The following is a 23,697-nucleotide window of genomic DNA, read 5'->3' as shown; positions in this document are numbered from 1 at the left end:
GTTCAAAGTTGCACAGTCAGAAATTGAGGGGGCCGGGAACTTGACGTTGCTAGTATTATTTACACTATGTAAGAGCAACTGTTTATGGAATTCCTCCTCTTTGGTGTGTTAGACATTCTATGTCAATTATCTCACCTACTCTACAACACCCCTCCAAATAACGGACACCTTTACCATTTTACAGATGAGAAAACTGAGACCCAGAGAGGTAGAGTATCCTGTCCCAAATAACCAGCTCCTAAGTACAGAAACAGGATCTGGATCGAGACTCCCACATGCTTCCGGGGACCCGGAACCCCTGCAAGTTGCCAGAGCACAGATTTCCCTTGGTACAACTGATCAGTGCTCACCAGAGCTCAGGCCCTACCTCCTTCACCTCAGCCCCTCAGGCTTCTGGGAGCAGTAAGCAGGACTCTGAGAGCCCCCCACCCCCCGCCCCGGCCCCTGTTCCCTATGGGTCTGGGGCACAGAGGGGATGACCAGCAGAAAATAGCTCCAGGTCCAAAGTAACCTTTCCCCTTCTCTTATCTCCAGCAGAGCCTGGAAGACGAGGCCCTCAGCCCCATCCATGCCCACCCCTTTCTGGTCCTGGCTGAGCGGGGGACAACGGTTAGGGGCTACAGTGTGTGGGAAAGGCTTCTGGGAGGAGGAGGGACTTGAGGTGGAATGCGTTTGCAATGGGGTAGAACTTGGGCAGCTGGAAGAGGGGGCCAAGGGCAGTTGGGGCTGGCAGAACTTTACAAAGATGGCTGGGGCGGCCGCTCAGCAGACAGCAGAGAGAGACCTCACCACAGCAGAGGGTGCACGTTGGCACCATTTGGGAAAGACGGGAGCACCAGCAGCAAGGGACTTAAGAGTCTCATCACCCTCCTCAGAGCCACTGTATCCCCCTGACTGCGGGGGAAGGCATCCAGCTTTCCTGTCTAGTCCGGGACTGGGAGAATAGATTTAAGAGAGCTCAGTAAAGCATTAGCCAGGAGAGGCTCTCATGACAGGGACCAACTTCAGTGAATGGATAAGAACAGCACATGATTAGCACATTGGTAAGTAAAATAGATATGCTAAAGCCCTCGAAATTCATTGTATCTTAACAGGTTAAACGGCCCTCCTGCAAAGCATTCTCACCTAACCTTCCTTTCCCGTTCAGGGCGGGGGTTGGGACGCTGGGGCCACATTGCCCCCTTCCAGGTGAGCTAGCTGAGCCCCTGATGAGACCTGACTCTGCCCCCCTGCCGGCCCTGCCAGCCAGTTACATGGAGGAGCACAGCCACTGTCAACACCCACCTCTCCCACTTGACCTGGCCCCGGCCCTGCCAGCCGAGGAGACCGAGGTGGGTGACCTGAGGCCAAGGCTGTCCAGGCCCAGGCACCATGCCTGATCAGATCTGACTCCCTGCCAGGAACACTCAAGCTCACACACCTGCCTGAGGCTCTCACTTCCCTGGGCAGGCTGCCCCCTCTCTCTCCTGTCCCTGCTGGAACACGCAGAGGGCAGGAGCTTCCCGCTGTGGGCGACCACATGGTGCTGCAGACCCCGCAGGACGTCCTCCCCGCCACCCGCCCCGTTACAAGTGCCACAGAACCCCAGTCTCCAGGCACCGGCTCACCTACCGTTTGCTCTACCCCACCCATCCTCCACCCTCAAGAAGGCAACACAGGGCAGGGGTCACTACAGGCCATAGTGTGTAGAGGAACAGTGGGAAAAGGTCCGGGGACCCTGACTTTGGTGGGGATTCTCTGTGGTCAGTGGCAGGGCCTTCCTAGGAGACCTCTGTAGGGACAGAGCCAAGCAGGAGACTGATTATGGGAAGGGTCCCAGTGGAGGTTGGGACGCTAAGTCCACTTTGGAGAGTTGCGGAAGGGAAGAAGTTCACTGGTGACCCAGGAGCGCAGGGGGCAGAACAGAATTCTGGCACCATCTCTCCCCTTTGCCCCCACGACTGACCACTCCCTCCAGGGACAATGTCGGGAGGAGCTATATCTCATCCAGGGTGACAGTGGAGAGTTAAATCCATAGAACTAACAAGAAAGGATGAGTCCCAGGAGTGATGAGCCCAGCGTTTGGCCAGTGTGGGGTGAAGACAGTTGCGTGGAGCCCGTCAGGGGGAGGAGCCAGGAGCATGAAGCCAAGGATCAGCCTGGTGAGGAGGCGCCTCTAGGACAAGGCCCAGGGGTGCTCAGCCTAACAACTCCTCCCATGGACGGCACACGGCAGTGTCCCTGGTGCCTGAGAATGAGGTGCTGCGCCTCATTCTCAGGATTGGCTTCACCCCAGATGTGGCGTATACAAGAGGAGGGATCTTTCAGCGTAAGTGGGTCTCCCTCGTGTTCCTGCCTTCCTCAAAGGAAAGCCCCATTCAGGCCCTTCCTTCTGGCTTCCTCATAGAAGAGTTTGTTGTGCTCTGGCCGGAGGCTGGGCACAGATCAGGGAAGCTGCAGGAGGACCTCCCGCCCTGGAGGGGGCGCTCTGAGAACTTCTCTAGCCCAGACACACCCCCTCAGGCCCTGCTGACCCTACTCACTCTCCAGTTTCCCTGGGCATTTCTCTTCCTCTCCTGCAGAGGTGGCAGGTTGGGACCCTGAGCAGCCGTTTTGCTCCCCCTACATAGTTCTGTCGTGTTTTGAAGAGGATTTTACATAAAAATACAGATTTTAGGTTTCTTGAGGGGAAAAAAAAATCCCAATTTTGCTCTAAAAAGATTGTCTTAAAAAAAAAAAAAAAAAGCCCCGACAATATTGGGCTGGTAACCCACATGGAAACAGCAGAAGCACACGCTCCCCCACCTCCCCACGACCTTAATAAAGGGATCTTCAAATCAAATAGGACTTGTACTTATTCCACCAATCCACGAGTTCCAGAAGGCGTCTCCTCCAGTCACAGGGTTGCCTGCGCCCCGCCTGTGGGTACCAGTGAAGGCTGGGCTGGGCTGGCCCTGCTTACCTGGTCTCTTCAGACCTCTTCTCACTAAGAGCCCATCTGGCTGTGGCTGTGGGAGGACCGGGGGTCTGAGCCCTCTCTGAGAGGCCCCGCAGAGCACGCGGAGCTCCGGGTTGTCACTCTGTGCTCCCCCTGCCCGCCTCTGGTTATCAGGGAGCTCCAGGTTTGTAATGAGAGCTCCCTTCGTTGTGGAAAAAGCAGCTTAATGTTCTAGAAACTCCCTTTCCTCTCTTCCCCCGCCTCCTCCTGCCCCTGTTTCTCCTCAATTCATCAGGTGCAAAGCAAGCGTTGTCCAGTCATCCTTCACCAGGAAGATGACACTTCTCTGCTTTTTAAAGATGTGAGCTCCGGGCCACAGACACAGCAGTAGAGAACGGCTGTATTGAGTGAACTGTTCTTTCATCAGAGCGCCCCAGTGATCAGGGGCATTCCTGGGATAATTGGATGAGATAAAGACTCAGCTGCTGGACAAGCTCAGTCTACACTCAGAGTTAGGGCTCAGGAAGAGGCCAGGGATAGGACTCAGTCTAGTCTAGAGGTAGGGCTCTGTGTGTGACCAGGGTCGGGGCTCCGTGTGTGACCAAGGTCGGGGCTCTGTGTGTGACCAGGATTGGGGCTCTGTGTGTGACCAAGGTCGGGGCTCTGTGTGTGACCAGGGTCAGGGTTCAGTGTGTGACCAGAATCGGGGCTGTGTGTGACCAGGATCAGGGCTCCGTGTGTGACCAGGATCGGGGCTCAGTGTATTCTAACTCAACACCCCAATCTCTAGTGTAAGCCATTCTTTATATACAAATGCAAAGCAACTTATTACCTTCCTGCTTTATAAGCTCTTATGAAAGGAAGGAGGAGGAAGAGGAGGAGGAAACTTCAGTGGCTCCCGGTGGCCTTTAGGATTACACAGCAGGACACTGAGTCCCTCCATGGCCTGGTCCCTGCTGGCCTCAGTGTTCCTTGCCTCTCCCACCCACTCAGCCTTCACGGAGGGCAGATGAGCAGCTTGCAGTCCCTCCAGTGCCCGATTCCCTCATGCCTCTGTGTTCTTTGGGGCATTTCCCCTCGTGGACTGACCCTGCTTCTCCTCTGTCCTGTGTAGTGGTTAGAACTCGGGCTCTAAAGTAGAGCACAGCTGGGTTCAGAGCCTGCCTTTAGTGCTTGCTTGCTGTGGGACTTTGGGCCAATAGCTTAGCTTCGTCAGATTACAGGGGACAGTTCAACGACACCCATGCATGGGCTGGGGTGAGGCTGTCAGAGCACGCTCACAGACAGGTTTTGAAGCCTATTACTCATTGTCATCATTCATTATTCCCCACTGGCTGGCATGTTTGATCAACACTCGGCATCCCATTCCTACCCCCTCCTAGTGGCCTTGCTGGACGTCTGTGGCTGGAAAGCTAAAAATGACACTTTCGGGCCCCCTTGCAGCTGAGGCTCTGTGTGTGAGCTAGGTTCCAGCAATTAGAGGCACTTTGGCAAGACTCAGAAGGCAGATTTGGAGGCTGTCTATCGCTGCTCCGGGCTGTTTTCGGCCAGGAGCCCAGTTGTGCAAATGCAGCAGCATTTCAGCATCAAGTCTTCGGGGTCAAGGGTGCAGAGAGGCGGCAGCACAATCCCTGATCCCTGGACCCGGCTATGGCCGTGTTGGACCCACCGCTTCCAAGGATTCCTCCCCCACACCCCACATTCTTTTGTTACTATAACTGATTACCACAGTTTAGAGGCTTAAAATAACACCAATTTATTCTCTTACAGCTTTGGAGGTTGGGAGTCCAAAATCAATCTCACTGGGCTAAAATCAAGGTTGGCAGGCCTGCGTTCCTTCTGGAGCCATGGGGGAGAATCCATTTCTAGGCTGTTTGCATTCCTTGGCTGATGGCCCCTTCCTCCATCTTCAAGCCAGCTTCTGCTTCTGTCCTCCATTCCTGTTCCGACTCTGCTTCCTGCCTCCCTCTTATATAAGGACCCTTGTGATTATATTGGGCCCGCCTGGATAATCCAGGCTAATCTTTCCATCTCAAGATTCTTCACTTAATAACAACTACAAAGTCTCCCTTTGCCGTATAAAATAATGCTCACAGGTTCCAGGAATCTGATGGAATATTCAGCCCACCACAGTGTCTTTCTGACTGTGACCAAGATGGCAGCGTGCTGGCTTTTCAGTTCTGCGATATTCTTGGAGTCATGCCTGGAGACCCAGCCTCAAGCCTGCTCCTTCACCCCTTCCAATGATTTTGTAAACACCCAGTACCCTGTATTCAACCTCTTTCTGCCTAAAATGCAGTAGCTTCTGTTTCCTATACCCAACCATGACTCAAATACCAAGTATCCTCCAAGACTCAGTTCACACACATCCCCATCTTTGGGAAGCCTTCTCCAATTCCTCCGGGGCTTCTTCCTCCTCCCTCTGGACCCCACAACTCCTCCTACTTCAAGTTTGTATAAATGTTATCTCCCCTAGTGGATCAGGACCTCTCCATCCCATCCTGGGATCTAACAGAAAGGAAGGCTGCATAAGGAAACAAACCAGAGGCCATTGGCTGAGAGCAACTTGCTGAGTGGCAGCCTTGGATGCAGGCAGAGGCAGGCATGGCCTGGGGAGGATGGGGATCAGCCAGGGTGGGGCCAGGCTGCCCAGGCAACCAGCAACACAAGGAGAAGAGCCAGGGAGGGGAACACAATCTCATTCTCACAAACCCCCTGGGCTCAGAGGAGCAACAAAAGGTATTTTCAGATACAGAAGCAAGTCAGCAGGTAGATACATGTGAAGCGGTACATTTGTCAGCTTCAGAGATGCTGCCCGGTCTGGGACTTTGGGGCTCTGAATCCAGAAATGCAGGAACGATGACATGTGATAGGAGGATCAGGCCTTGATACACAGGAGAGTGTGGAGGGTCAGATCTAGAAGACAACCAGTGAGCAGAGGACCAGTCTAGGGGCAGAAGAGGCAACAGGCCAGATGACGTCCCCGGTCCGCGGCAGGCCCTGACCCTATCTTCCCTGGAATAGGACAGGCAGTCCAGCCCCAGACCCCAGAAGGTTATGCCCATGCCTGGGTGTAAATGGAGCAAGAAAATGGTCCTTGAAAGTGTCAGATGCATGCAACAAATCAAAGAAAAGTCTGTGTGCTGCCATAGATAAGGTAGGTAGGAAGATAAGACACCAGAGGAAGAACAGCCTGGCGGAAGGCCACCTCCACTGGCAGGCAAGAACTAAAGAGCTCAAATTGGAAAACCCGAAGTTTCTGCCCCGCCTGTGGCTGCTGTGAGCTGTGACCTGGGGCAGCGCCTCTCTCCCCGCCCCCGCCCTCCCCAGTCTCCTCCGTCTGTATAGTGGGAACTGTAGACTCCGCGCTGAAGGACTCTGTCAACGAGGAAAAGCAGAGAGAGCTGTGCCAAGCAAGGGGTCAGGAAGGGCAGAGGAGTGGGAGATGCAGGCCCTGGGCCATGGCAGGAAAGAGGCTCCGGCCGGGCAGAGAGGCCTGGAAGGCCTGAGGTGTCACTAATGAGGTCCCAACAGACGGAGCGGGGCGTGAATGAGCTGAAGGAACCGGCCCTCCTCCATCCCCACACTCAGCACACTTCAAATTAATAATTAAAATGCTTCCTGTCAGATTCCAGCCTGACACGTAATTAGAGCAGCTCCAGGCTTTAGGCGATGGTGATGAACAGTTCTTGTTAGAAAGAGACTTTTCTGGGCATGAACAGGGTGGGGATAGAACCCTTCTCTCCAGATTTCTGCATCAGGGCCTCCCCTCCATTCCAGATTGATATGGACAGAGGTTTTCCTTTTAGCTTGGGGAAGGGCAGGGGCGTAGGGAGGGGCATCCATGTCCCCATCTGTACCGGGGGAGGTTGGACAAGGTGCCATCCTAGCTGACGAGAGGGCAGCACAGGGCTTTGTGCAAGAAGGAGGGCAGGCGAGGGGCCCCTTGGAGTTTTGAAGGCCAGACAGACAAATCTAGAGGCCAGCTGCTGAATCCCATCCCCAACATATGCACACAAGGTGTTGATATCATATCTTTCCCCCCCAGGGCTGCTGGGGAATCACTGAGCTCAGCCACCAACTGTTCAGGGCCCAAGGCGCCCCTGGCCCCACCCCACCAACCCATGGCATCCATCACTTCCTTCTAGAGCACAGCCCTTCCCCATTCCTATCAACAAAGTGGAGCACAGACCCAGGAGTGCTAGCTGTCAGCTTCAGGGCTTCTCAGACCCCCAGCAGCAGAGCCCAGGGGTGCTGTCCATGGTTCCAGAGAAACTGAGGTTTCAGGCTCCTCCCTTGTCAGTTCTCCCAAGAGCCTCTGCCAGTCTCCTCCCTCCCTTGACCCATTCATCCACAGTCCAGATTCTGGTCCCCGAGCCCTGTCAAACTGTCACAGCTCCACACCTGCCACCAGGCCGGGCCCCCCAAAGAGAGAGAAGGGATCCCCACCGCTTAGCTCATTAAAGGAGAGCCCTTTACCCTGATGGGTCTGCCCTCAGGAGCTTGGGACTTGGAGCTCATGCCAAAGCTACCTATTAGAAGAAGAAAATCATTTTAAAGCAATGTTGTGTTACTTCATTGAAGTTGCCTTCATAAATATTTTAAAGGTGTTTATTAGGAAAACTACAGGAGTGGAAAGGAAGCTGCTGAGGCCGGGAGGAGAGATGCCCCAAAAGGTCTCGGCTGCCGCTACTTCCGCCTCCACCACCACCACCACCACCAATGACACGTACCCCTCCGGAGGGGCTGGCCTGTGGGGGCTGCAAGGAGAAGTCCTCTCTGTTGGGCAGCCCTACCCCTTGCTCAGATACCATGTTCCTATCCTCAGCTCAAACCCCATAGGGCTATATAACAGAGTCCTGTGGACACAGTGCTGAGCTGGGGGCAGGGGCCTCCTGGGTTCTCCTCTGAGGTTTGCTCCGGTTGCTGGGCAATTGCTCCCCTCCTCTGAGCTCAACAGTACAGTGGAGAAGAGGCTGAGGGTCCCTTCCTGGGCAGGCTGAAGTACCAGATTGTCGATGCTGTCCTTTGCTCTCTTCCCTCATCTCCTCCTCCCCCCACCTCTCCCACCCCACCCCCACCAGCCAGGACCAAGTCAGACCAGGAGCAGCAGAGCCAGAACAGGTGCACAGGGTCAGACTACCCCCAGGAACATCTTGGCTTGCCTCGCCCCACTCCAGCGGGCAGGGAGGGCCCTGGCTGGGACCTGGGGAGGGGATAAGAATGGCATCTGCCTACTGCCCCATCATCCCGCTGGTGGAGGTGGGCAGGAACGGAGTGGCCATGACTGCCTCTGATGCAGCTCCTCTTCTTGGGAAAGAGCTTCTTTCTCTCCCCCGAGCCCAAGCCAACAAGCCAATTACACCCTGAGAAAGCAGGATCGATCCGCAGGCCAAGGGATTACATTGATCTGCAATGCTGGTACCCGGGGGGCAGAGGCTGCTTCTCTCTTGCACCTGGGGCTCCTTCCACTGCCATCTTCAGCTGAGCAGTGAGCAGTCCTCCCCGCCCCCATCTCCATCCTCCCCAACCCTGTCTGTCCCCTCTCCTTTGTCTGCACTGAGCCCAGTGCCAGCTGCTCAGACTTCTCTTTTCAGACCGTGAAAGTGCAGGTGAGGCGGCGTCATGAAGCCTCTGTCCTGTGGGTGATGTCTCCAGCTCAGCCAACCTGGAAAGGAGGGTGCTACTCTTGGCCTCATTTTACAGACACAGCCTGCAAGGACACAGAGCACTTGGTACCCAGCTCCCCAAGGGCCAGCAGGTAGTGTTTTCTACCCCAAACCTGGGGGTGGGCAAAGGGAGCTTAGGGAACCTTCTCTGGTAAATAACAAAGAGAGAGAGAGAGAGAATGACTTGCAATTACCATATCAATTATTTCTGGGTAAATAGGTACTTCTAAGAGATTTTTAAAATAGATTATTCCTTTAAATAGGTTAAGCACCCTTTGGCAGCCTCATTTACATTACTCCTTTGCTGGGAAATTCTTTTTTCAGGGATAGTGTAGAAGCAAACTTCAGCCTCAGTCCCTTCCCTTCAGAGACAGGATTAATGTGGTCTGGGTGCTTCCCTGCCCTGCCACCCACAGGGTCTGCTCTGTGCCCAGGGCTGGGTAGGGGGATCCAGACCTACCCTGCAGAGAAGGAGATGAACTCCCAGAGAACAGTGAAGGAGCCGGGGTGCAGTCAGAAGTGTGGGGGGTTGCATGGGAAGAGTGTGTAGGATCTGCACAGGCGGAAGGGAGAGAGTGCAGGTCGGGTGGGAGTCAGGGAGAGCTTGAGCGAAAACTTGTAAATAGGACAGAATGTGGTGCATGCAACTTCTGCCACTCTGCCAATCATCTCTGTCCCCTTCTCCCTCATCACCCATCCTCCAGACAGAGCAGAATGCCGCCCCCCCCCCCCCCCCCCCCCCCCCCACCGCAGAGCCCATTCTACAAATGCCCTAGGTCTGGAATCCCTGGCTGCCATCATTCTCTTGTTGTGCTGACCCAGATCCTCCCAGCTGCAGCAGGCAGGCGGACACCCAGAAGGGCAGCATGGATAGAGACGCCAAGGAAATCAGCACCCCAGCCATGTCACCCAGGCCCTTAGCATGTTCACCCACGGAGACTGAGCTCCATCTGCAACCTGGCCCTCTTCGGGTTCCCAGAAGGTTCTCTGAAGGTGCCATCAGTGAGCACATGGACTTCAAAGCAATTATGAAAGCTATAGGAACAAAAACTAGTGCGTTCATTCAGCAGCAGCAAATTACACTAAATTATCTTAGCAAATAAAGCAAAATGTCAGGTCAGCGACTGGCAGAGATGCATGTTGGTCCTTCCTCCAACACCCTAAGAGCGGGGGTCACATTCTTCAGGAAACACTTTGGAGAGGATATTGAAACATGAGATCAGGAAGGGAGAAGAATAAGGTGCAGACCAGCCCCCCTTCCCCACTGCCCTGAAAGCCTGCTGTCCCAGGGAATTATGGGACCAGGTAGGCAGACTCAGGAAGGACCCAAGGCCAGAGACCCCACAAGAGGATGGTGAGGGACAGTGGAGAGGAAGGATGCTCCAGTCGCTCCAGTCACTGGCTGGTCTGCGGTCCAATAGAGGCTCGGGATACCCTGGGGCAGAAGCAAGTCTGAGACACGAAGGGAAGGAAGCAGGAAGAGCGCGAGGCTCCTTCTTTGAGGCTGGCTCACGCGTGCACACTGGCTGCAGGGAGCAGGACAGATGGTCTTTGCCTCTGTGCAGAATACAGTGCGGGAGGGAGGGAGGGAGGGAGCCAGAACCAGCCACGTGGCTGTGCACATCTGGAGGCCTGGGGGGCGACCAGGGAGAGAGACAGAGGGAAAAGGGGAGGCAGTGGGAGGAGGCGGGGGGAAGGGCCCTATTTCCTACACTGAGCTGAAGGGTCTGAGCCATCATCCGTGGCACTCCATCCTTCCTCACTCCCCCGAAGCCTGGGTGCCTGGTCTGAGGGCAAGAATTTGGGGTTCCTGCTCTCCCCTGGGCCCACAACACAGGGCCCCCCTTCTTCATGCACATAGGATCACAGATTCCCGCAACCTTCTTTGCACCTGTATTTTCTGTGCTTCCTTCAGTGAGACAACGAACACCCCTTGGTCTGATTCAGTGATCACTGGGAACAGCTGGCTTGTCTCCGGTGCCTGGTCTCAAAGGTCTCTGCTCAGGATTGTCCCTCTGAGCCCTATTTGGCATTAACTTGTAAGCCGGGCTAGAGCCTCTGGGTCACACACATCGAATATTTAGCAATGATCTCAACCAATCGCATCAGAACTTCTAGGCATGGAGCCCAAGCACCAGTATTATTTAAAATCTCCTAAGGGATTCTAACGTGCAGCCAGGGTTAAGAACTATTGGACTAATGGAATCTGGAGTTGTATCACTAGGAACATAGTGCTCAGGATCAAGGAGGTGAGAGAATGATCTATTATGAGCTGAAACATTATCAGGCCAGGGCCTCAGTCTGAAAGGATGGTGATGAAACATGTCCAGAGGAAGGCGTTGGGGTTAGAGAAATTATATCCGCTGAGGGAGGTTGAAGAGAGGAAAAGGCTCAGACACGGGGGAAAGACTGGGAACAAAGGTCAGAGACCCTCTGTCTCTGAGGGCTGGGATGTATCTGCCCCATGAGATCCTGGATGTCCTGTGTTCTAACAAGAACCACCTCGTTAGTAGTGAAATAGTCACCACTATGAACAGAGGCAGGGGACTGCCACAAGGTAGAGGCTGAAGGGAAGGCGGCCCAGAGCGGGTGGGAGAGGAAGAGATGATCACAGGCTCCACCCCTGAGGTCCCTTTAAGCCCAGCTGGGGGCTGGAATTCCCAGCACCCTTCCTGCCCTATCTAGAATCCCCACTTAGTGGCCCTAAAGTTTTCTTTGCTTGCTCATTCTTGCTGCCACAGAGACTGGCTAAACAGGCTGTCTGAAAAAGTTGGCAACTCTACCAACACTTAATATACACAGCCCTGTGACCCTGAGATCCCACTTCTGGGGCTTCATACTGTAGAAACTCAAGCACAAATCTGCATTATTTGTATCCAAATTATAGGAACTGGCAAAATATATTCTAGAACAGCAGTACTGTGAGATACTATGTAGCCATTCAAAAAGAATGAGGGATGTCTTTGAAAGAAGCTAGACACAAAATGGTATGGACTGTAGGGTTCCATTTATAGGAAATTCAAGAACCATCAAGGGGTGCCTGGGTGGCTCATTCGGTTAAGCTCAGGTCATGATCCTGGAATCCCAGGATCCAGTCCCACACCGGGCTCCCCGCTCAGCGGCTAGTCTGCTTCTCCCTCTGACCCTCCCCCATCTTGTGCTCTCACTCTCTCTCAAATAAATAAAATCTTCAAAAAAAAATACATATGGTTTCAGTTTTATAGAAGTGTTAGCCTAGGGAAAAGTCTAGAAGGATAGCAAACTCTTAATAGTACCTCCCTCTGTGTGGGGGGACTGGAGGTGAAGACAACCACTCTGTACATTTCTGTTGTTAAATAACAAAATTCAACCGAGTAAATCTGAAGATCTAATGGGCTTTATTAAATGATTCAGGCCACCAAGCCAGTAGAGGGAAGCTCCCAGGAGTTGTACAAAACGGAAAGTTCTTATAGGAGGGTGGGGTAAGAAAGTTTTTGCAAAAGGATAGTTCCAGGCAAGGCCACTTTCCCTGGGCAGGGAAAAGCAACAGGAAAAGCCAGGGGTCTTATCATGCAGATTACCTTCCTTTGGGGGATGGAGAAGGCCCACATGGCAGATTTATTGGCGACCCTACTAAGAAAATCCCTATAAGACGGTATTTCTGGGCGACGTCGAAAGTGCAATTAGATTATATATTAAGTCCCAGTGTAGGAACTTGGCCTAAGCGATGCCATTTTGGGCCTGTGGTGTGTTGTTTGTGTTTGCTTTTTAGTTTAACACCATATTGTTTGCATTTGCAGTGCTCCCACGCATTACTGCACGCAGTCCTCCGCTCCTGCTTCTCTGGGAGTGCCCTGCACTTGGAGGCCCGGGATTTTGCTACTTGGTGCAAACCTTGGCTTCACATTTTAGTTTAAGACTTGGCCTTTGCAGAAGCCCCCGGCAACCAACCTGGGAAGCCACAGTTCCTGCCCATACTGAGCAGAGGCAGAGTGCTCCGAAAGAGGACAATCAGGATGGCTCAGGGCCCCCAGCCCTGCTGTCTTCACCCCCATCCCAGGCTCCTCCCTCTGAGCAATCAGATCCACTAACTGGTCTTCACAGCCCTGGTTACAAGTGCTCCTGGAGGTGAATTCCGGTCGCACCTTGAGCCAGCCAGGCAAATGAACCCTTGCTCTGTCCCCTCTTTAATATGGATGTGACACCTGCAGGCTACAGCTTGTCGCACTGTGAGAATTATTTCTCCATTAAAATGCAGAAGTTGGAGCTTTGCCCAGGAAAGGCAGCTAAAAATACTGCTCTCTGGGGCACTTATCACAGGGGACTTAGTGGCCACCTTCCTTAGCCCTCAGCCCCCGGGAAACTACCCCCACCTGCCGGGTCCCTCCTGAGAGCATTTGATCCAGTGTCTGAGGCTTATCCTGGCCCCATCAGGAAGAAAAAGCACTGGTTCCCATGCCTCTTTTATAGATAGGCAAACTGAGGTCACTGCGCTCCATCTACAAAGTCACCTAGGGAGTAAGAGAGTGCAGCCCCGACAGCAGGGGAGAAAAATAACCCCCCGCATGCACCCAGCACTTTATAGTTTGCAGCATCTTCTTACCCACTGTCTTGTCCAACCTTCAGACAGATCCTATGAAACATGAACCACCATCGACCCCACCTGGCAGGTAGAGTTTCGCCCAGTGGGGTAGCAACATGCTCAAGGGTGCAGGGGGGAGGAGTACAGGGCAAAGGCAGAGCCCCCATACGAGTCTTTTGATTCTAAAATCCACCCAGAGCACCCGTAGTGGGACTTCAAGCAAGGTGACCGGTCTCACTGCGGGGGCCATGAGCTTTTATAATAGGCGCTCTGGTTTGTAAAGAATGCTGCATACATTTCAGGGGAGGACTCAGCGCCCTACTTAATGGGTAGGAAATCAAGGGTCAGAGGTATGAAGGACTCGGTCACAAGTTAGCAGTGGAGCTGGGAACAAAAGTCAAGTGTCCTGACCACCCCCCCCCCCACTGTCCTGCTGCCCCGGGGCCTTGTCACCCAGGGGCAAATGGGCACAGTATGCTCTGCAGGCTTCCCCATCCCTGAACCCAGGCCCCTGGAAACCTGTTTATCTGCCACATTCACCCCTCTTCTCAGTCTTTGGAGGTGGAAGATGGTGAAAACCTCAGGTCTGTCTCTTATATAAGAAAAGTAAAGTCCAGAGAAGCTAGATGCCCTACTCAGGGTCACAGGGCAGAATGAGGTCCCGGACCTGGATCTCTGATTCAAGGCCGGTGCCCATTCCACGGCGCGAGCCCAACACCAGCATGCAGAGCTCCTTCCCTGGTATCAGCTTCCTACTAGGGCTCAGCTTCCCCATCTGTAAAATGGGGTGCTAGAAGTGGCCCTAAGCAAGCCCAGGATCCGAGCCTCCCAAGATCAAGAAATTAGGTGGTGCTTCCAGGAATGGGAGGAACCAAGCCTTTCTGGACAGCCAACTTCACTTTCCCAAGGCGGAAACTGCGGCCAGGGAGGGGCTGCATGGCCACAGAGACCCAGCGACTGAGGGGCGGCGAGAGGGAGGAGACACAGGCATGCCCGCTCTGGCCTCAAATGTCCAGCAGGGGATCCTTCCTACCCAAGTCCTGCTGCCCAACCTGCTTCCACACACTTCTCGGAGAAAAAGCTTTCTACAAAGCCATTTATTTTTCCCAAAATACACCCCCAGTTAACAAAATTCCTCAGAGTCCCACATTTAAATTAGGCATGCCACCTCTTCCGTTCCCTGGGGAAGGAGGAAATGTCAGCGGGAGGACATCAGAAGCGTTCCGGAGGCCGGGGGCTGGCGAGAGACAAGCCAGGAGGTGTCCTCCCGGCTCCAGAATAGCACCATGGTGGGGGCTGAGGGGCTGTGTCCCTGTACCCTCCTGGCCCTGCCCCGTCCCCAGGCTTCCGCTACACTTCTGCTCTCCGGGGTTCGGGGTGCCGTGGCCGCCTGCCCACCTGCTCACACCTTGAAAGACTGGAAACCATCAGATTCTCCGACTGTAGCAAGAGGCTCTGCCCCGTCTCCAGGTTTCTGCCCGCACCGCTGCTCTGGGGAGGGATTAGGGATGGCCTGGGCATGAGGTATCCAGGAGGCCGCGGGCACATTGGAGGGGTACTGTAGGGAGCCGGGCAGGAACCCCTCACAAGGCGCAGGCCATGGCAGGCGGTTGTCTGTCTCCTCGCAGTTCCCCAGGTGAAGGACAAGCTCCTTAACGGAGGGCCCTGTCTTCTCACAGCGGGTCCCAGGTACCTAAGGCAATGCTGGCACCCCGTGGGTGCTCGGTGAACGTGACTAGAGTGGATGAACAGAAGGACAGGAGGGAAAAGTGGAGGGCTACAGGCTGACCCCCAGGGGGCCCACGCAGACCCCCAGAGACCCCGTGTGACCAGCACATGCTTCCCACGGGTAGGCAGCCCCAGGGCACAGCCCAGGGCACCACGGGAGAGACTGGGCGAAGGGAGGTCCCTATACGTCCCAGCACAGGTGTTGGTGTGTCCCTGCATGCCCGGGGAAGGGCCCTGGCTTCACTTAGTGACGGGGGAAAGGCCAAGGCGGGGGCCAGAGGAGGGGAGGCGGGAGGGGAGATGCCTGTGGCCTCAGGAGATGCTGAAGCTGCAGTGTCCCTGTCTGGGAGACGGGCTTACGGTGGGGGGAGTGGAAGAAAAGGCTGAGAAATGAAAACTAGTGTTTCAGAGCCACTGGAGAAAGAAGGCCAGGGGTGACTGCGTATCCTGTCTTTGGAGAAAGAAGGCAGAGGATCCGTCTGAATATTGTGTCCTGCGGAGAAAAAAGAGGCAGCCAGATGGTCCATGCAGCATATCCACTGGAGAAATAAGGCGGTGGGGTGGTGTCTGTATTATGTCCATAAGACACAAGACAGCAGGATGGTTTATGTATCGTGTCACTGGAGAAATAAGGCAGCAAGACTTGGGAATCACGTCCATCGGAGAAAGAAGGCTGTGCGGTGGTCTCTCTGTCCTTTGGAGAATGGGCAGACCTGCCCGAGTGGGAGCCATCTGTTGGGGGCAGGGCTCACACTGAGGCCCCGGTGCATCCAGAGGTGGGAGCCCCCCAGGCCGGAGCAGCAGCTCCCTGGTCTTCGTGGTCAGGCTATTTCTTGTCCATCATCTGCATTTCGCGATGGAAAGAAAAAGTGGGGGAAAAGGCATTAAATGCAGGAGTTGTACTCTTGGGCGTGCTCCAGAAGCCCAGGCACATGCTCACGCACTTCCGGGTGGGGAGTGTGTGTGGGGCTGGCCGCCGCAGTCTGACTAGCAGCCCCTGGGCTAAGCACTGCCCTGGAGGCCCAGACAGACGCCAACACAGGAGCTGGGCGTCAGACAGACCATGAGGCCCCTGAGGGAGGCTGCCTAATCCCCACCAGCCTCTTTCTCCAGCCCCATGGCTCCCCCGCCCCACACCCCTCCCAACCACTTTCCCTGGCACGCATGTCCCCTCCTACCTCCCCCTCCATCTCCCCTGGCCTGGCTCCCTCCCCTCCACTAGCAAGAAATCCTTTCCAGCTCCCCTTCCCATGCTGAGTTCCTCTGGCTCTTGTCTCCACATGGGGGGCACCAGTGGACTGGCCCCGCTCCACTCCCTGACCTGGGGGAGAGTTTCAAAGGAGGACCAGGGCATGTGTGACCCCGCCGCTCCCTCTCCCATTCTTTGGGGTCTGTCTGTCCCAGAGGAAGTAGTCCTCCCTTCTGGGCGCCACCTCTGTACACATGCAGTGTGACCAGAGACTGGAGGGCCAGGCTGCCCCACTGGGAACGGGACTGGGAAGCCTGCTGCACCCCGCACCCATGCCATTCTCCCAAAGCTCTCTTCTAGAACCGAGCTGACATTTTCCTCTCCATCTGCTCAATCCTTCCATGCCTCATTTGGTTCAGAGCAACAAGGAGGCAGAGAACTTGTCTCTACCCCTCCAGACCCCAACATAGGCCTCTTATTGCCACGGAACATTCTACAGCATTTGAAGGGCCTTGCTTTACAGAGCATCTCTGCATTTGTCACCCTGCCTAATCCTCACCACCATCCTGCAAGGGAGCTGTGCATTCCACAGATGTGCATTCCACAGATTCCTGGAAGGTCCAAGGCAGGGACTAGACCCAACGTATCCCTCCCGACGCCGGGGCCGCTTTCTTCTGCACAACGCTGCCTTCCCAAAGCCCTCTTACTGCCTTTCGTGAAAGTCGGAGTCTATGACCCTCTCGTATCACGTATTTTGTGCAGGCTTCTGAGGGCCCCATTGCCCCCCCCCCCCCCCCCCCCCGCCGCCCCTGCCTCTGGAAGTTTCCTGAAGATATAGGGCCTACGTCCTTCCCTTCTCCCCTAAATGTAGGGACGAGCATCCAGGAATTCAGGGAACGTTTCTTTCCTGACAGGGACACCCAGGCAAGCTGAAAAAGTTTCCATAACCTTTAGCAACCAACTTTGATTTTCTAGGTGGAAGCCACTGATATCGAGCGGCAAGTCTGCATCAAGGAGTGTTTTGTTCCAAATACACACACACACACATTTCCCCAGAAACCCGCACACACAGATGTCGCTGTGGTTACTTTCAGTAAGGAAGAATCTCAAACTTACTTCCAACCAACCACTTCCTAACGTAACTGCTGATGTTACAGAATATGAATAACGATGATTGTTAACATTTACTAACTGCCTACTACATGTCAGGAACGTGGCTGACCAGCCAAAAGCCATATTCTCTGGGCTCGCTGGAATTAGGCGTCATGTGACTAGGTCCAGACCAATGGGCGGAAACTGGAGTAACAGGAGCTATTTCTAGTCAAGCCCTAGAAAAAAAACGTTCCTCCCTGTCCTCCCTCCCCCTTGCTTCTGGAGAAGGCATGGGAGCTGGAGCTCCCTGGATGGAAGCTCTGAGAGGAAGAGGGCAGAAACCAATAAATGGAACCTAGCTCCAGGACATCAGTGGCCCTCAGATCACCTATGCTTAGACTGTTACAGGAGAGAGAAATAAATCCCTGTCCTTGCAAAGCCTCTGTCACATCTACATCCGCTTAGAACAGCTGGGACCTTGGTTACTCCACTCCCTGCCATGCCGACAGGGGAGAGTCAAGGCTGCGCTCCCGGGGAGGGAGCCTCAGGTGACCTGTGAGCAGGTGATGATCACCCCACCACCAACGACCCTCCCCAGCTTCCTGCACACAGAGGTGCCAACACACAGAGACAGAATCTCGAGCAGCACGTGTCTTTACCTTCTTTGTTCTCAGAGTGTTTCAGAGGCCGCAGGGCTGCAAAAAAAGGAAGGAGCACACAGTGAGGGAGGGGGACCCGTGGAAAGTGGGGGGTCAGGAGTCAGGCAGAGGGACAGAAGCCGAGGAAGAAGTGAGGTCTACATGGACTGGGAGAAGTTGGGAGGATGAGGGCAACCTCCCAGCCCCAGGGAAGGGGCCCTAGGCTGCTGTCTCAAGGCCCAGCTCCACTCTGTATCCTGTCACCCCTCTCTCTGGGCCTCAGTTTTCCACATCCATACAATGGGAACAGCTACCCTGCCCTCCAGTGAGCCAGAGATGCGGAAGTACACCGAGCCTGCTCCGCAAATAAGAGTGAAGTAAGAAGCCCCAGGAGGCTGCAGCCCTTCCCAAGTGGGCCTGGGGTCATGCAGAACGGAGACTGAACAAATCTCTAGGCCGCCCTCCTCTCCCTACCCCTTCCCTCTGTCAACTACATCTGCCTCCGAGCAAGAAAAATGAGGCCTGATCCCAGGGCTGTCTCCACACCAAAGGCAGAGAGTTAATTGGCATCATTTACAGCAGTCCCCAGGTGTCAGTCTCCTGCTCTTCCTCCACGGGGGTGGGGAGGGGACCGATGTCAACTGGCACCATCCCAAATGGCTCAGTGGGAACCTGGCTCTCCCAGCCCAGGAGCCCCAGGAGGGAGGGCAGCGAGGCCTCCAGTGGCCACGAAACACCAGTGCCGTGGCACCCACCCCAAGCTAGGCTCCAGGTTGATGTCTCCAAAGCACCATGCCCTTTGCAAACCACCTGTGTGTCCAGTCACTCGAAAGAGCCTCTGGTGCCATCAAGACAGGGCCAGCATAACATTTTACAGAGGGACACTGAAGCCCAGAGCAGCAAAGCACTTTGACCAAAGTCACACAGCCTCTAACCAGAATGCGACTATCTTAAATTGTTTACCTATTAACAAGACTCCAAGCTATCAAGCATGGACCAGGCACCAGGGACGGTACTAGACCCTTTAAATACATGATCTTATTTAATTAAGCCCACACAACCTATGAAGGAAGACAGTTATTAGGACGAAACCAAGACTCAAAGATGACGAAACTGAGGCTCAGAGAAGCAAAACGACTTGCTCCAGGCTACTCAGCCCACGAGCGGCAGCTGGAACTTAAGCCCAGGCTGCCCTGTCCCCTGAGCCCTCCCTCTTCCCCTAGGAAGCCACCAGACCCCACAGTTCGGGGTCACTCAGAGTGGAGCTGGCCCTGGTAGAAAGGTCAGGTAGGCGGGAAAGACGAAGCAACACCTGAGAGGGAGTCAGGGGAGATCCACATCCAGGCCTAACACTGAGCAAAGACTGGACTCATCCGGGCAGGAGGCCACAGCCCACAGAACACACTGCATCCAAACCCCAAGCAAATCTGGCTCCTCCGGATCCTAGAGAGACCCTAGAGATCTCCCCGTCCCTGCGTCCTTCCCTCAGCCAATAAGGCCAGCTCTAAGATCAGGCTTACCGGTCTTGGATCCCTCTCCATCCCCATCCTGGTCCTCAGCACCTGGAAGACAAGGACTCAGTAAACAAGACTTTCTCAGCCCATGGTCATTCCTGCACTTCTCCACCTGAGAGCGCAGGAGGCAGGTAAGCAGGCTGAGTAGGCCTGGCCTGCGCTCCGGATGTTGGACGCAGGGTGGGAGCCTGAGACCAGCACAGAGCAGAGCCCACCCCTCCCCCAGCCAAGCACCATCTCCTCACCCCTCCAGCCAGCCACACCCACTGACCCCATCGCTCCCCCATCCACCCACTTACCAAGCCCCCCCTACCACCAGCCTCCAACATGAGCACCACCCACCTACCTGTGCACCTGTCCTTCTACCAGCCCCCCGCCGCCTGCAGCACAGACCGCCACCCACCTATCTGTCCCTCCTCCTCCACACATGCACCCTCCTTCCCGACGCCCAGCCAGCTCCCACCTCTGACCATCTACTTCCATGTTCACCCAGGGAAGCCTCTGTGTACCCACCTACCACCCACCGGCATCACCCCCCCAACTCACCAATGTGTGCTCACCACCCACCACTCCCCCGAGTTGACACACTTCCCAACCAAGCTCAAACCGCCCATCTACCAAGGTCAACTCACCACCTGCCAATCACCAAAGTCAACTCACACTGATCCCAACCCAGCTAATGGCAGCTCCTTCCAACTCTGCCCACTGGGAAGCAGACACACCCTCACACAGGGACCCGCACACCCATGCGGCATTCACACGTGTGCACGAAATTTCCACGCTCTACACCCACGCTGCTACACGCAGACACCCTCGGGTGACTTCCACCCTCACCATCACACTGCAGCCCCACACGTCCACCACTCACTTGCGGTCCCACTCCTACGCACACTCAGCCTGCCATATTCCCACCCTCCAAGGCAGGCTCACACCTGTTCACACATACAAGACACATTCAGCCTCAAGGCCACACACACACCATCAGGCCCCATGTGCACACTCAGGCTGATGCCACAGACACACCTACATACCCAAAGACACGTGTGTGTGTGCACACCCTCTCGCCCTCACCTGCATTCTCCTCCTCACAGCTCTGCTTGATCTTTCTCCAGCACACGAAGGCCAGGGCCACCAGCAGTGCGACAAGACAGACAGACAGCCCCACGGTCACCCACAGGGCCTCAGGGGGGAAGGTCATGGGCTGCCCTGGGAGGGGAGGTGGGGAGAATGGGAAGAGACAGTCACACATGGCCCCCGTGGCCCTGAGGACTGCACACCCTTGGCCAGGAGGTGTGAATAGGGAGCTCCCACCCTCACTGGGCTCCAACGCTATGAAGAGAGCTCACTGAAGTTCTCGTGCCACTCCCCCACACCCCAAGACACATCCAAACCCCGACACAGCCATGGCTGGTGTGGACGTGCCTCAACTTGGCAGGGGTGAAGAGTCTGCAGTTGATGATGCTCTAGAACCTTCTATGGCTCCCCACTGACATTTGAATAATGCTTCAGTCCTCTCAAGGACTTCTATTATGTGGCTGTTCCTTCCCCTCCCCCAACCTTTCTTTCCATGTCCACCTCAGGAACCTCTGCTCCAGCCAAGCTGGTGAACTAACCATTCTCTGCAGAGACAACTGGCTCCTTCCAGCCCCCACGCCATTGCTGTCAGGTTCCCCTACTTAAAAAATGCCCCCAAATGCTCACCTAGTTTAAGGTTCACCTCCTCAGGAGGCCCTCCCTGACTCGTCCAGCCCTGCCCAGTGACATCTCCCGTCCTAGAGATCGGGAGTCAGCAAATTATGGTCTGCGAGCCAGATCTGGCCTGTGGTGTTTTTGTACAGCCTGTAGGCTAATAATAGTTTTTATATTTGTAAAGGGTTGCAAAAAAAGAAACAGGAGGAGCAGAAGGGGAAGGAAAAGTGGCAGCAGCAACCAAGATCGTATGTGGCCCACAAAGCCTAAAATATTTACTCTCCAGCCCTTTACAGAAAATGTTTGGGGAGCCCCGCATGTAGATGGGGGTGGGAGCTGAGGGTGCCGTGGTGAGGGTTCTGGGTTTACCCAAGAAGGGGAGACTTGCCAGGGGAATGTTTCCGTGAAGCGCGGCAGGCCCGTCTGTTAGCTATCTCGCGGCAGAGGGACGGGCTCAAGGCGCCCGCACCTGGGTCAGGGCCAGCCACTGTCCTGAGCACGCCAGCCAGCAGCCCAGGCCCTGGGCCCATGCCAGGTCCCGGGCAGAAAGCTCGGGGACCTCAGATCAAAAAAAAGACAGCACCGCTTTCCTCTGCTCTCTGCGGACCACGAGGGCCCAGGGCAGCAGCGGCAGCCGGGGGGCTAGCTGGTTCTGCAGAAGTCTACGTCAGGGCAGACAGCAGTGCCGGGAGAACCTTCGGCAGCAGAGGCCCCGGTAGGGACGCGGGCATTTGCAGCAGATGTTCCCTTGGCCGGCATGGTGACAGAGCTGCCGCTCAGGACATTGCAAGCAAAGGGACCCGTCACCCAGGGGAGCGGGGGAGGGCAGCAGCTGACACGAGGGGCCAAGAAGGCCAGTCCAGGAAGCCCGTGAAAGAAAAACCCCTGGGGATCCCGGGTGGGGATCCTGCAGCAAAGGAGGGAGCAGAGCCACAGAAATACTCAGGAGGAGGGAGGATCTCCTGTGTTCACGCCCTAAATGCTGTCAGTGCCTGGAACACGGGCCAGACTTGTGCTGGAGTAAAGAGCGGGGCTCAGGCCGGGGTGTTGAGGCTCCATTACCAGCACGTGCTCCATAAAGCCCCCTCCATGCACAGCACACTGGACGTCACGAACCTCCAGCAGGTGTGGGAGAGACCAGGCTGGAGGACTGACATTCTGAATCCCGGAATGTTTTAGCAGGCACAAAGCTGCCTGAAGCGAAATACAGGCCAAGGGCTCCAAAGTAGGCCAGACCTGCTCTTACGAAAACAGGAGGCTGGGTGGTGGGGAGGAGAGAAAATTAGGCTGAGAGGCTAAAGGTTAGATTCCGGTCCTGGTTCATCTGCTCACCGCCCTGGGTGAGTGTAGAGGCGCCATGCACCTTCTAAATGTAAATGCAAACTATTGCATTTACCGTTTATCCAATTTTCAAAGAGGTGCCTGGCCCCCCAAATGGAGCCACTGTGCTAGTCTGCAGACTTGGGAAAGTTCTCTCTTCTCTCTGGGCTTTGGTCTCCTCATCTCTGAAACAGAAGCACTTTAAATGTTAGCTCCTAAAGTTTAAACTTAGAGTGTTTTTCTCTTAGATGGGGTAAGCGTTCTCCCTACCATTCCATTTACACCCATAAGCCCTTTCTGCACAGCGTGGCAAATACCCAGTTCGGCCCCAGGTGCAAATGATCACAAAGTCCACTGGTCCTTCAAGGCTCTCTCAACTCCCGCCTGTCCCCGGAGACTTCTCCCGACTGCTCCTGCAGCCCACTTCCCTTCTCAGAAAGCTTCCCTTTCTCTGCCGATCTCACTCTACCTGGTACTTCTTATTCTCTCTGGAAACCTACCAGGTGGATGGAAGTCATGGGAAGGGAAGACAGGACAACCCAACAGATAGACCCTCTGTCCTGACACCAGAGGATGTGGGAGGCCCCTGGGAAAGCTCAGTGGCCCAGGGAGAGGAACTGAGGAGAAAACCTGATGTCCCAACACAGATGGAGACTGCCTCCCTTGGCCTGAGTGTGGGCCTGCGCCCTCTTCACACCTCCAGGCACAAGGAGCACCCACTGAGACGGACAATGCAGGAAGGGAAGGTGTTTGGGCTGGCTGGGATCCCAAACCAGACCCCAACCAGATTGAGGGAATTGCCAAACGGAGGGCATCAATCTGGCGTTTGACCACAAGGGGGCAGCAGAGATTCCCCCAACTGCTGCCTGGGTTGAGCGCTCTCCTCTAAGAAGAGCTGACACCGCCCGGGTGAGGGTCGGGACCCACCACCTGGACATCCCCAGGTGTCTCTCAGGGCCTCAGATCAGATGGTGGCATGGACACAGCAACACCTTCCCATCACCTGGAGGACTTCCGGTAGGAAAGCCCTCGCTCACCATGCCGTCTGCTCTAGAACTCCCACCCCCACCCCCAGATTCCCGCAGCTACTCCCGCCTCTGTGTAAGAAGCACAAGGACCACCTAAGGTGGTCAATATTAAGGGCCAATATTACAAATGACTCATATCAGCTCCTTAAAGCAAGTCCCTCAAGGACTTCTTGGTGGAGAGTTTGAAACACCTGAAAGGTCAGGTTTCTGACCACCCAAACCTACCTAAATTCCAACTCAGGGTCTAGAAAAAAGGCAGCGGCTCTCTTCGTCTCCCCAGCGGCTCACCTGCCGCCTGCCTACCTGTGATGGTGACGGAGCCATGAGCGTCCTGCCGCAGCACAGGGTTGCG

General features: G+C 55.1%; 1 protein-coding gene across 1 annotated transcript; it reads right to left on the bottom strand.

Annotated features, from left to right (window-relative positions):
* Positions 1-14,239: 14,239 nt before the first annotated feature.
* CD276 (CD276 molecule) lies at positions 14,240-20,508 on the bottom strand. Its single transcript, XM_044918194.1, has 4 exons — positions 20,380-20,508; positions 19,315-19,356; positions 17,816-17,851; positions 14,240-15,719 (listed from the first exon to the last, which is right to left on the bottom strand). Exons 1-4 carry the CDS (start codon positions 20,504-20,506, stop codon positions 15,697-15,699), a joined length of 228 nt encoding a protein of 75 aa, XP_044774129.1. The 5' UTR covers positions 20,507-20,508; the 3' UTR covers positions 14,240-15,696.
* Between the last annotated feature and the right edge of the window lie 3,189 nt (positions 20,509-23,697).

Source organism: Neomonachus schauinslandi, chromosome 9 (assembly GCF_002201575.2).
Source record: "Neomonachus schauinslandi chromosome 9, ASM220157v2, whole genome shotgun sequence".
Taxonomy (NCBI): Eukaryota; Metazoa; Chordata; class Mammalia; order Carnivora; family Phocidae; genus Neomonachus; species Neomonachus schauinslandi.
This window is presented reverse-complemented; position numbering and strand designations above follow the sequence as displayed.

Coding starts and splice junctions, on each gene's coding strand:
- CD276 (XM_044918194.1), bottom strand. CDS start 20,506: ATGACCTTCCCCCCTGAGGCCCTGTGGGTGACCGTGGGGCTGTCTGTC. Junction 17,852..19,314: donor TGGAGAGGGATCCAAGACCG/GTAAGCCTGATC, acceptor CTTTTTTTGCAG/CCCTGCGGCCTCTGAAACAC. Junction 15,720..17,815: donor ACACTCTGAGAACAAAGAAG/GTAAAGACACGT, acceptor CGCGAAATGCAG/ATGATGGACAAGAAATAGCC.